General features: G+C 39.0%; 1 protein-coding gene across 1 annotated transcript; it reads right to left on the bottom strand.

Annotated features, from left to right (window-relative positions):
• Nucleotides 1-344: 344 nt before the first annotated feature.
• Nucleotides 345-2,254, bottom strand: LOC101297986. The gene is made up of 5 exons (XM_004291593.1): nucleotides 2,175-2,254; nucleotides 1,910-2,063; nucleotides 1,298-1,515; nucleotides 1,089-1,176; nucleotides 345-1,000 (listed from the first exon to the last, which is right to left on the bottom strand). The coding sequence occupies exons 1-5, from the start codon at nucleotides 2,181-2,183 to the stop codon at nucleotides 612-614; spliced, it is 858 nt and encodes a 285-aa protein (XP_004291641.1). The 5' UTR covers nucleotides 2,184-2,254; the 3' UTR covers nucleotides 345-611.
• Nucleotides 2,255-14,206: the final 11,952 nt, after the last annotated feature.

The raw sequence follows: 14,206 nt of genomic DNA, 5'->3' as shown, positions 1-14,206 counted from the left end.
GGTTTTAAAAAATCAGTGAAAGTCTATGAACTTTTCAAAGAGTCTGTAGACTTTTCAAAAAGTCAGTTGATTAAAATAAGTCTGTATGAATCCAAATACAATACACCCCCTAAATTTCAGACCCCATGACCATGAGTTGAAATGTGAGTGAATGATGAGGTATGACATGTCCCTGTTCAAGTAGTTGAACTTCAAAACCTCACACAATATCAACACTTTCCCCCAGGTTTTGGTGCCTTCACAAGATGTTGAGTGCTTAACTGCTTATCCTCATCCTACAACTTGCACATTATAATTAGGATGTAAACCAAAAACAGACAGTAATGGCTAGAAAGAAACAAAATCAGACACATTTTGCTAAGCTTTCAGATATAAATCCACATGGGACTATGCCCAAATTGACATTTAACCATCATCATAACATTAACTTGGATCAAAAGCATTGACAAAGAGTTAGAAACAGAACAAAATAGTATCTAGATTAACCCACAGGACAAGACTAACCCCATTTAACCATTACCCAAAACCCATCTCCATGTCCTACTCTTTCTGCCTAACCTCTTATTTACAGTTCTCTTCTGATATCTTAGCTCATTGGTTCATCATCACATTCACATAATTGAGCAAGCATTTGGGTTCTCATCACTGAACATCTGAGGTGCATGAAGAGGAGGTGGTGGATAATCATACCCATAAACATGACCATAAGGAGGAACCTGCCCAAACCAGGGTTGGCCCGCCGGAAAATCCATCTTGTCCAATGTCCCACCTCCCCCGCCACCAGCATTGCCGCCCTCTCCTCCTTCCCCCTTGTTCTTCTTACCACCTCCACCATTGTCCCCGCCGCCTTCGCCTTTCTCCCCTTTCTCCTTCTTGGGTGGCATAATCTCCACATTCCTCTTGAGCCTCACTTTGAGACTCTCAGCCACAGCTTTCATGTCCATTGCCCCCTTCACAGTCACCAAGTCCTTCTCCTTGTCAATGCTCATGTCATGGAACCCTGTCACACAACCCAAAATGTTAACATTCCCCGTCACAAACGCCGCCGTTTCAAGTAAAAGAAAATTTACGGATAACCTCAACCTCACCTTTGGTCTTGGTGACGATCTTGTGAATCTTCTCAATGCAACCCTGGCAGTGCAGATTGAGCTTGAGAACCGCCGTCGTCACCGGAGGCTACGCAAACAGAGGAATAATAAATTAATTAAATCACAAACCCAAAATTATTAATTGAGGTGGGTACAGTGTGCACAATAAGACAAGCGCATGTTAGCAAACGGACCAGTCTCTCACTCACCTCTTTGGGTTTTTTGTCGTCCTTTGCTGCTTTCTCAGGCTGCTTCTTGTTGCTGTTGTCGTCTTTCTCTTTCTCCTTCTCCTTCTTGGGCTGCGGCGAGATGAGGTCCACCTGCTTCTTCAGCTTTCCGGCGAGCTTTTCCCGGAGCTTTGCTGGGTCCACTTTTCCGACCACAGTCAGCTTGTGGGCTCCTGTCTCCGGCTTCACCGAGTCGACACCTTCATCAAAATGAAAGCAAAGTTAAAAATCGAATCTGGGTTTAATGCAGAAACAGAGCATTTCTTCTGGAATGTACTCTCTTTTTTTCATGCAAAAAAAAAAAACCAAAATTTGCAAAATATAAAAACCCCAAAACCCAGAAACAGTGATAATCAAAATTGTTATAACGAATCGGTGTTGAATCTACAATTTGGGGAAGAAACAGCATTGAATGAACATTATGGAAACAGAGAGAGTGGGTATCAGTGAACACAGATATGGAAAGTATTAAATAAACATGGGTTTACGAAATTGGGAAGTATTTGAGGCTAAAAATTAACGGAAAATCAAAACTTGCAAAGGAAATCTTACAGTTCAAGTGGTTTTTATGGACTAGGAAAAGGAGCATTTTACCTTCAAATGCTTTGAGGGTTTTGACGATTTTGGAAGTGCAGCCGTCACAGTGCATGTCAATCTTCAAGACCACAGTGATGGGGTTGTTCTCCTTCTTCTTCTCCGCGCCGTCGCCGGTCTTCTTGTTGTCTCCGCCGCCGTCGCTCTTCTTCTTCTGCATTCACCCAACAAAGAAAAACCCATTAGTATTCACACATCACAAAATTCACAGATAGATTTTAACGAAACTGAACAGAGAGAGAGAGAGAGGGAGGTGAGGACTCACAGCGCCCATGGTGAGTTTCTGGTTTGGTTGGTTTTTTTTTTTGGTTGTGGGAGTGGGGAAATCGGAGAGTTGTGAGAGAAAATGGTGAGACTGGGGAGAGGTAGTGGGTATTTAAAGGCAGTGAGGTCGAGGGAGAGTGAGATCATCCCCGACAGCTTCTTAATTTTCTTGAAATTCTCAATTTTAGAGAATATAGAGCTATTTTTAGGTCCAACAGCTTCCTCATTCTATTCCCCAAAACGAGGATGAAGAAGAAAAAGAAGCCTTCATTTCCCAAATTTGCAGCAAAGTCTTCTTTCCCCAAAATTAAATTTTTTACGTGCTCCAACGAATTTAAGACAACAATAAAATATTTTATTGGGTAATTTATTGTTACAATGAAATATTTAATATTTTTTTTGTTATAATTAATGATAATATATTATATTTTATTGTTATATTAAATGCTGCAATCTTTAAAATAGAGAAGCTGCTGGATTTTGATTATAATTTTTTTAAAGATTTTAGCTATTGCTTCTTCATTTTAAAGAAATTTTAGTGAAGCTGTTGGAGATGCTCTGAGTATTCAGTTTTATGACGCTGCAGGTGGGTGGGTTAAATTGGTCTTTTCAATATCGATGATGATGGATGATGGATGATTGTGGTGTGATGTATCATCATGTATATATGATTATGAGGATGATGGTGGTGTGATGTGATTTGAGGTCTGAGGAGGGTTTCTACGTGTGGGTGTGAGCGTGTGGGGGCGCTAGAACGACGCGTGTGAGAAGCTTCATAGTAATTTTGGAGATCCTTGAGAGAATTGGCTTGTGATTTTCGTTTTTTATTGGTCTTTGCTTGTGAATTGTGATAGGAAAACAAGATGAGACATATCGAAAGGGGGTGTATTGTATTTGGATTCATACAGACTTATTTTAATCAACTGACTTTTTAAAAAGTCTACAGACTCTTTGAAAAGTTCATAGACTTTCACTGATTTTTTAAAACCATCGATTTTTAATCACAGACTTTCACTGATTTTTGAAATCTACAGATTTCATATGAATGACTTCTGTAGATTTCTCAATACTTACAGAGTTACAGGAAAGAAAAAAAAATAAAGATGCAATAACAAACACATAATAACACCGATTATAAGTTTTGTGCTCATCTATCTAATTTCAATGCATGCAGTTGTTATATTAACTTAACAACACGCATACTTGTACGTAAACCAAAGACACATGTTCTAAAGTGGGACATTAGATGTTCACAAGTTTAATTCATGTACGCAAATATAATAATATATGATCATGTAGATAATATTTAGGTTATCGAGGGTTTCAAGCATTACAATTGAAAGACAACAAAATGTTAACATTCAAAAAAACATTGAAAAGAATAGGTAGAATAGAACGTTGATAGCACAAAATATTATAAAAAAGAAAGAAAAAAAAAAGATAATGTATCGTAGGATCAACTTATTCACATGTAAAGAGAAAGTCTGTCGTAGACTTTTCCAAATCTTTGCTCTAATGGATAGAAAAATATTGGAGTTTGGTGTGTGTAATTTACACTACAAAGTCCACAATTATCTATGAGTTATTAATTCCATAAGTATGAATGATATTTTGAATACATCTGAACTTCTATTCATTTTAAAAAGTCTTAATTAAATACCCCTGAACTTTGATGAAATTCATAATAATTTTTTAAAATATAGGTGAATACACCCAGACTCTGATTGATTTTTAAAAGTCTGTATTGAATACACCTAGACTTTCAAATTCCATAGACTTCTTTAAAACTTCCATTAATTCTGTCATACCCCAGGACTCGCTCCGCCGTAACACGATATTGTCCGCTTTGGGCCCACCGGCCCTCACTGTTTTGTTTCCAGCAGCTCAGGAGCAGCTTCCCAGGAGGTCACCCATCCTGGGATTGCTCTCGCATCAACATGCTTAACCTCGGAGTACCCATCCCCTCCGAAGCCGCTGAGCCACCAAAAGGCCTCGTGTTAGATTAGAGGTGGGCATGTACATATACAGCACATAACCCCTCTCCGTTTGGCCGATGTGGGATATTACAAATTCCATATACAATACACCCCCCTTAGAAAGAAAAATATGATCTGGAAAGATTCTTAACACAAATTAAATTAAGACAATGCATATGGAGTTGTTCATTGGACCAAAGGAGAATAGTATTAGTCTAGTATATGGGTTGTGGTCAATTTTGTGAGCATATTGGTTTGGTTTGATTTATTAGTTTTCTAAGGCATGTCTTTGTATGATTCCAATTTCCATAACAAAGCATTTAGGTACTATTTGACACAATTTAGGTACTATGTGACACAACTTAGGTGAGGAATACCATCTTCACAAATCTCACCAATTCACTTGTATGTTGTATCCATGTTTCAATTATTTCAGTTGTTTTGTATTTCCAATCCTACATGTAGCATCTTTTCAATTTAAATATGGATTTTGTAGGCTGTTACTTAAAGTCTTTTGTCCAAGTCACAATATACTATAGCAGTACAGCAGCAATGTCATATTTGTCATCCTTAAATGTCTCTCAAAATGAAAAGGACAAGGTAATCAATGCAATTGATCAAGCAAATACAAGACAAAATTTACCAATTAATCATCTCATTCCACTTCAATGACAAGTTGATCAGAAACGCTTATCATCTCTAAATTGGTTGAAAGGTTGCTTGTAGTTGCCCACTCAACTACACATACCTACACCAGAATGATCATCTCATTCTTTTCAAGAAATTTATGAGAATTGATTATCTATACATAATTTGTGTGGTCTTTCATCCCCACAAATTGTCTTTCCCGATCAATGAGTTCGGACCCAAAAGAAATAAAATTATCTCATCCAATAGTTCTATTGTAAACCCAGTTGCACTTATATGCTGGCTAATTACAGGGCACAATCTGAAGAGAATGGATAGGTTATCTTGTTTTTCGTACAACAATAGACTGGAATGATTAACCGGTTGATTCTCGTCTGAATGATTAACCGGTAGTGGGCATTGTTGTTTTTCGTACCTAGTCACTTTAATCAACCCTCTCACGAATCAATAGACTAGAGTTGTTATTGTGATAAACCTCTCAGATTGTGTTATGTAGACTTATAAAGTATGTAGAGGTTTATCTCTTTCATTTTAATTAAAATCAATTCCTTTGGTCCAGCAGAATCAAACAAAAGAAAAATAATCTAATGACACTGGTTTTTCGTACCTAGTCATTATACATGTCTATAAGGCACTCCAAATATTTTCTCATAATAGTTGTTGTTAATACATTCACCATATGTAATGTGTAGTTAATTGCCAGAAGCATTTACACATAATTACATGACATATTCACTATGCTAAATTAGTAGCGTGGAATTAATATTATCAATTGTTACATGATTATAATTTGAAAATACATGTACCTAATGAACCGGTAGTTCAGAAGTGAACCTGTAATTCATGTATAAATCAAACTTGTAGTTTCGATAATAACCCCCTTAAGAAACTTGAAGTTTTATTCCAAAATTCATCAGACATGATAAAATCGGTAGCTTTTATCATGTTAGTTGGTAATCTCCAGAAGAAACTATTTGAAGTAGACATCTTTCTTGCCTGAAGCAAAACAAAATTAGAGAATATTGAAATGAAAAGGCTTGATGCCCTAGAATCTCAATCAAAATTGATATGTGTTATCCATATTAAGGAACTGAGCATTCTCGTCTGACTGACGAGGCAAAATACCTCTACGTTTCAGAAGAACGTTATCAAAAGGTAAGTTCATTGAAACCAATGCTTAAAACATTGAAACCACTAGAAAAATAGTGTAACATCTTTGCATAACCTTTGAATGTGCTGCCAGAAGCGTACATTGAATACATTCAAATTTATTAGCTAGAAGTTAAATGATTCGAGCAAATAGTAGCTATAGTATTGGTGTTTGATGCACTCGGGAAAAACATATGATGCATCGTATCCTCAACTCAATTATCACACGGGCATCCCCTTCAGAATAAGGGTCTTGTCTTTAATGACACATTATGTTAAGCTGCTCGTTAAGAATACTGAATACTAGACCATCATATGCACAGACTAGAATATACACTATCTATTTATGCACAGAATGCAAGGGAAAATACATGGACCTATTCAACCACCATACGGACCAGTTAAATATTAATGGTTTTGGTTGATGCATCGACAAAAATGATCAGATGTCACATCACTGTCCACAAGAAAATGCTGCATTTGCTAAACTCTCACCAATGAAATTTAGGGTACACCACTCGGATTATCTTATAAAGTCTATAAGACATGATAATGCCGGAGAGTTTACATCGATGGCTTACGATGATTATTGCATATCCCTTGGGATATGTTGAACATATAGTTTCCTATGTTCACACCCAAGATGGTCTCGCAGGTAGAACCTTGGTAATGCGTACCAAGCTTCTAGTGTTTGCGTCAGGCTATGCAATCTTGCATGCAGCTATGTCGGTCTCGTTGAGGCCCACTGCTACCCGTCTTATTTCGTGTTACAGTTGGTGACTGGGTGTGAACCTGATGTTTTTGCACTTACACGCATTGGGTTTGTAGTCTCTGTGCCAATTGTGCCGCCACAACGTACACAATCGGGTCCTCAAAAAATGATGGGCATATATGTCGATTATAAACCCTATCCATTTATGTGCTCCTTAGAGCCCTTGACAGGAGATCTCTATACCGCTAGATTTACGGTCGTCACTTTGATGAGATAGTCTTCCTGCCGTTAGGGGGGAGATAACAACGTCACCGTTCCTGATGAACGACGTGTAGAATGTCTCATCTTGATCCCCAAACCGCACATGTTATATTGAAGTGCGAAGAATTCTACTTCTAGTTGAAGTGCGAAGAATTCTAGATCTATGTAGTGTAGCCCAGAATATGCCAAACACTTCATTAGATCTAGTTAAAGTGACGAGATCATATATACCTGTTGCAAACCTGCAAGGATAAATGTCCTCGTAGGACGTATCGTCCTAGTTGGACGAAGTACGGGCATGGCGGCTAATCAGTCATAGTCACTGCCTAGAAGCGAGGTAGACCATTAGGTTCGAACGATTCTTATCCCTAGAAGAAGGTAAACTTGGCACAAATGAATCTTCTTGCCATCACAATCTCAAACCAATTCAACTCACGAGATAAATCCGGATTATGGGTTTGTCCTAGAAGAGACAAAGTTGGGGGGCGCTCCAACATTTAAACCCACTCCCGAGAATAGAAAATCTCGGTAAATTTTGTGAGATATTGAATCGGAATGTGAATTCATCGATGATATGTTTGTATTTGCGGTGGCCATCGAATTTATAATAAGTGATGATGTCGAACCTTGTTTTGTTGATAGATCTCAACGAAGAGACGACTAGCTAAAAAGGAAAGAAACAATCCAGGTCAAATTAGATTCCTTAACTAAGAGAAATGTGTTATGGGCCTGTTGTTCCCACACCTACCCATGTTAAACCTATATTGTTTAGATGGGTATTTGTAAGGAACCGTAATGAGAAAAACGAGATTGTGATATAAGTCTCGTTTAGTGGCGCAAGAATTTTCTCAACGCCTTGCGATTGATTACGAGGAGAAGTATTTTTCCGTAATGGACGTCATAACGTTCCACTAGGATTGTTATTGTAATTTACATCATGGTCTCATCTCTTACCCTACTCAATAATACATGAGAAATTATGATAAATGACCAATTTTTGGTCCTTGAATTGATTTCTAACCTTGATTTTCTAATTAGTTGAAAAATGACCATATATAGGAACCAAAAGTCTTAATTACCCCTGTTTAAATTGTATGTAAATCATTCCACCAAAACTCATGAGACTAAAGACTCTTTCAATTCTCACTAACGCAAGCTGTTGATTACAGCACACTTTCATAGCATCTGGATGCTATATTTTTCTTTCACATAATTAACAAACTTATCGATCTAACACCATTTCAGATGTTGTCCCCTTTGTTGCATCAGTACATATGAAAGGTTCCACAGCTTATTGGTTAAATCACAAATGCCCGGATTATTGGATTTAATCCTGATCATAAAATTTAATCACAAATGACAATATATATACCCATATATATACACACACATACTACTTGGTCGCCTGCGCATCCATATTTCTGGTTGAATCTAACTATCTTACTCTTTTGCAGTCTCAACCAAAGAATATATACTGTTAAATATCAATTCCAATTAATATACGCTACCAAGAATCTCAAGAAAATGAAGAATAATCAATGTCCTCTACTAATCATCCTGATACGCACACATGCATAAATAAAACCCAGAATATAATTTAATTCTATGGAAATCAAACTTCGTATTCTCCTGCTCCAAAATATTTCAGAGCTTAGGACCTCACGCAAGGATAGGTAGCTTAGGACCTTAATTCTTTCATTTTGATAAGCTCCTCTCGAACAATTGTTTATCATTAAGAGAAGATGCATTGGAAGAGTATGCATGAGAAGAATAAAGAGAAGATGGGTAGTCTTTGAGATTGGTTATAACGTTTAGATGGTGTTACAGAGTTATAAGGGGTAATTAAGACTTTTAATCACTTTATATGGTCATTTTTCAACTAATTGAAAAAACAAGGTTAGAAATCAATTCAAATGCCAAAAGTTGGTCATTTATCAAAATTTCTCATAATACATACACATTCTCTCATTCTCTTGGTTGTTTCTCTCTTTTCTCAATCTATTCCTTTTGTTTTACAACACATCAAAACTCTCTCACTCTCAAATCCTTTTTCACTTTATATTACAACACGTTATCAGCACGAATAGCTCTAAGTTTCGGATCGACTGCGGATTGCCGAGAGAAGAGACGGATTTCTTTTTGGTGACAGACAAGAAGCGGAATAGACGAAATACTCTTTGGTTGCTGTGAAGAGGTGATTCATCACTCTATCAACATCATCTACTAGCTCTTCAACCAAGTAGGTTTCTCTAATTTTATGATTTTCGCGTTCATGCCTATTAGCCTATAGTTGAGTAAGAAAAATCTCCATGATGCATGAACCCATTTTACTATATGATGGTTACTTTTTAGATTGCTTGGAAAAGAACACAATTGCATGTTCAACTGAGATTTAACAAAATGCAAAAGCAAAATGCTATTTCTGGGATTTGAACCCAGCCAACGCAAGTTGGTATCCAGCATGTTGTCCAGCCATTGTTCCATATGGCAATTGATACCAATAATTCAATGTTAATACAAATTACTGCCAGCAGCAGATTATATGCTATTTAATTCGACGTTATCATAATTATTGGTTGAAATTTGTTCTTAATTTATTAACTTTGATTCAGACATTACCATAACGGTTTTGTGGTATTTATTTCTTATTAATTGTCATAATTATTTTACAATGGGACTTGCTCAGTTTATTTGAATATATATATTTAAGGAACTAGAAGTTCATTCTCAAATATTGAATCAAAACATCACACATATATTGAACTTGTAGTTTCGATAGACATTGAAAAGGTTATGAATCTTCTCAAATAGGCTCACCCACTTAAATTTGATGTCTAGGAAAATCGCCTGAGGTGTGTGCTTAAGAGAGCCTCGCTCCACCACCTCAGTCCCTCTTACCTGGTCGTATTCATTTGGAGCTACCGAAAGGGTTGAGTAGTAATTTTTCATGTATATCGAACCTGTCATTTCGATAATGCCATATAAGGAACCTGAAGTTCCCTTTATAAATTCACCATAAATGTTCAAATTTGGTTTTTCATAAATGTTATAGAACCTGAAGTTCTTATTCATTGTTTATGGAAGTTTTTACCCATAACACTGATTATTGTCATTTAAATTCTTGTAGAGAATGGGAATCCTCAACAAGCTTGAGTTTGTCGCTTTGGAAGTTTCCGGACGGAACTACCTCAAGTGGACCCAAGATGTCAAGCTTCATCTGACTGCACAAAAGATGAGAACAACGATCAATGCTGACAATATTGCTCCAGAAGATATGAAGGCTAGGGCTATGATTTTCCTTAGGAAGCATATGGAGGAAGCCTTGACTGTGGAGTACTTAGCTGAAGAGGACCCACGGTCTCTTTGGGTCGCTCTAGAAGAGCGATTCAATCATCAGAAGGCCATATATTTGCCACAAGGAAGGCATGACTGCCACTACCAGGACAAGCACTTTAGCCGACGAAAAAGGACAAGCACTTTAGCCGACGAAAAATTTTCGTCAGCTTGTTAGCTTAATTCGTCGGCTAGGATTTCGTCGGGAAAAGGTCGTCTGTGGTGACTTTAGCCGACGATACATGAAGAAGTCGTCGGCTATAGTCCTAGAGTTTAGCCAACGAAAAACATGTCGTCGGTTATCTTCCCAGACTTTAGCCGACGAAACATTTAAGATATTCGTCGGCTATAGTCCTAGAGCTTAGCCGACGAAAAACATGTCGTTGGTTTTTTCTCAGACTTTAGCCGACGAAATATTTAAGATATTCGTCGGCTAAAGTGTGTAATAAAAAAATAAAAAATAACTAAAGCCGACAAAATATAGTCTATTTCGTCGGCTTTATAGGGGTTTAGCCGACTAATTAAAGTGTATTTCGTCGGCTAAAACTTATTTTAAAAAAAATAAAAATACTATAGCCGACGAATTAAGACGTTTTTCGTCGGCTATAAGTCCATTCCAGTAAAAAAAAAAACCCCGAAATTTCTAAATACCATTCCAAACAAGCTGCAAAATACACCAAAACAATTCCATATAACCAACAACAAGCACATAAAACTATATAATTCATCAACTACACAAAACCTAAATCGTCTAAATTAATATCCGCTTCTAGGGGCTGCTGTAGTGGTTGCTGCGGAGGTTGCGGCGGCTGGGGTAGCGATATAGCTGTAGGCATGGGTGGAGCCGGAAGTCCCTGAAGCTAGGCAGCTGTAAAGTCCTGCATGTACTTGTACATCTGCTGCTGCTGGGCCTGCTGGATGGCATGTATCTCGGCAACATAGGCTGCCTGCGAGGCATTATAGGCAGCCTGAGTAGCTTGTTGTTCCCGTAGTCTCTGAACTTCCGACTCTAGCTGAGTCGTTTGGGTGGTCATGGACGTGGTCCTACCTGCTGGTCGAGGCTGCCTTTCATTGAACTCCTGGAATGGTCTTCAGGACCCCCTCGCCTTTCTTTCCTAGACCCCGGCAGTAGAAGTTGTTTGCTCTCGGTGGGAAGGCTGTGCCCATGATTCTCGCCCCAATCGTCGGATCCGAAGTGTCGATCCGGGACATGGCTTCGGACATCTCTTCCTCTTGCGTGTCCGGCCATGTCTCCCTCACTATAGCACTCATCACCTCGTCACTAGCCTCCCTCACCTTCGCCTATATGGATAGAAAAAAAATTATTAATTAACACTTTGACATATATATAAGTAAATTTAAAAATTTAAAAACGTAAGATGACTTACAATATCCTCCTGGGTGTCAGGATATGCCTTCTCGTACGTGTAGACGTACCGGTTGACTTCTGGATGTTCCCTGGCCGCCTCGTCCATGAAGACAGCGAATGGTCTAGAACCACCATGATGGTTCCTTGTGTTGCGTTGCCGGTTCTGAGCGTTCGCCCGGGAAACGGCCTTCAAGAAAAAAAATAAATTTATTAGTAAAATATTTAAAAACGGACGTACTTAATGACAAATTAACTAATTAATTTTTTTAAATACCTGTTTACGAGGGTTGTTGAATTCTGATGTTAGAAGCCAACGCCACTCGTATTCCCTGTACTGGAACTCAGCAGGGGTACCAGAACGTGCGTTCCCGTGCGTAGTCCAATGCGTCCGCAACTCGTTCTTCCACTCCTTGTACCTACAGATACAACAAAAATATTAGAAATATTATTAATATCACATACAATTTTGTTTTTCATTAACTTCCCAACATACCTTCCCCCATGCACAACGTCCGCCCAGTTGTCCTTCAGGTGCTCAGGAACCTCAAACCACACCTGCATTTAACCGTTTATTGGTTTAGTTTTTCGAGAAATCAACAATGTAATACATAATATTATTTTGTAAACTCACCGACATCGCGTTGTGGACCATGTCCTTAACCTCTTGCGGGACCTCGCCCCAGTCTGACCACAACATAGGGACTCTATCCCTAATGAGCGCTCCCACGTGGCCGGAGTACGTCCTCGACTTCCCGCCCGATACTATGTGGCCATCCCCGTCAGTATTGATGACGATCCTCCCCACGATCTTCTCGAGAGCCTTCCCTGTGACGGGGCCTCTCTTCTTCTTTGTCAGCTTTGCTCCGACAGTGCCTATCACATGATAAACCAAACTGATTATTAAAATCGGAGACCCTTTATTATTAATTATAAGAAAACAAATCATTCATCACTGATTACCTGAGGCGCCCGCGGCGGACGCGACGGATTCCGTCTCTGTCGCCGATGATGATACCCTCGCGGAAATAAGAGGCGTATCAAAAGGCATGAACCGGTACGCTGCTGATGGAGCCACTGGCAGGGGCAGTGGATAAATCGGCGTCCCTGAGAGATCGACTACAGGCAAGGTTCTAAAAATCGCCGCCTAGGGCCGCCTGGGCGGCGCCTAGGCGCCGGAATTCACCAATCCGTTCCAATTATGGGGTAATCGTTTGAGCTAGGCGCCACCATGAAAAACGGCCACCTAACAGCGACTAGGTGGCCGAGGCAGCGACTAGGCGGCTGGGCGGTTGGCTTGGAGGCCTGATCGGGCGGATAGGCCATGCGTTTTCCTTCTTTTTTCCTTTTTTTTTTAGATTGGCCGTTTGGATTTCCTGCCGGAATGTTCGGATCGAGTATTGAAGACGGCGATGAGGAGCATGAAGATCGCGATCCTTTTCTTATAGAGAAGGAAGATCTAGAGAAGAAGAAGAAGAACAAGATTGAGATTTGGAAGCTAATTTTCGTTGGACTTGTGGAGCAGTGAGCCTTTGCGTTTTCTACTGTGTTTCATTGATCGACAATATTGGGTAGGCGGAGTAAACGAAGAAGTTGGGAATTGTTAGGGTGAGAGATTTGAGATTCTAATAGAGCTGACACACGTGGAGGAGTGCATGGTAAAGGGAGTCAGTGACTCTTTTGGGTTTGGTTTTATTGATCCATGTGTGTATACTTATCTGATAGAATTTGAAGCCCAATTATAAACAAGTAAACTAAAAAATAAGGACATTTTTCATATGTTTATAATTATTTGGTATTAAAAAATTAAAATAAATATAAAAATAGAAAACCCATTAATCCTCGATTAATCTCCGATTAATCCCCGATTAATCTTTTGGGCACTGTCCGCCCGACTAGCGCCCAACGTTTTTTAGAACCTTGACTACAGGTAAGGCCGGTATCATCCGCGGAAGGAACAGATGAGGCGGCGGCATCTGTACCCCAGATGACCCACTATCCGAAGAAGTAGGACCCGGAGTGGGCGCCCGGTGTATCTCAGGCATACGGGGTGCAGACACCTCCGTCTGGGTTTGAGGCCACAGCTGCCTCGAGGAACGAGGGACGCTCGCCTGCCTCGATGAAAGGGGCACCTCCGGCTACCTTTGCGCCGTCTCCAGAAGGCTTGCACGTCTAGCTGTCATCTGGCCCTGAAACGACGTTTGAGGGTTGCTAGAGGTTCCCTCAGACGATTCGGACCTTTGGCCCTTCGAACTCTTCTTCGATCTAAAATAGCCGCTCATCCTATTTAAAATATTAATTTGAATCAAGGCTGAGGCATGGGCGGATACACTCATTCAATGTTGCTCGTTAATTCAAGGCTGAGGCAACATTGAAAAAGTAAAAATTTAATCTTATCCTTCTTAAATCTAAGGCTTTAGATTATTTTGTCTTTATTCTATAAAAAATATTTTTGAAACCATATTTTTTCATTATGTTCATGCTTAAATTTAAACACTTAATAAAATGTGAAATATATATATTTTTAAAATTATACTTATTCAAAAATATGAATTCAATAATATATATATATATATATATATATTCAT

This window comes from Fragaria vesca, linkage group LG2, assembly GCF_000184155.1.
Source record: "Fragaria vesca subsp. vesca linkage group LG2, FraVesHawaii_1.0, whole genome shotgun sequence".
NCBI classification, from domain to species: Eukaryota; Viridiplantae; Streptophyta; class Magnoliopsida; order Rosales; family Rosaceae; genus Fragaria; species Fragaria vesca.
This window is presented reverse-complemented; position numbering and strand designations above follow the sequence as displayed.

Coding starts and splice junctions, on each gene's coding strand:
- LOC101297986 (XM_004291593.1), bottom strand. Junction 1,177..1,297: donor ACGACAAAAAACCCAAAGAG/GTGAGTGAGAGA, acceptor CTGTTTGCGTAG/CCTCCGGTGACGACGGCGGT. Junction 1,001..1,088: donor GATCGTCACCAAGACCAAAG/GTGAGGTTGAGG, acceptor GTTGTGTGACAG/GGTTCCATGACATGAGCATT.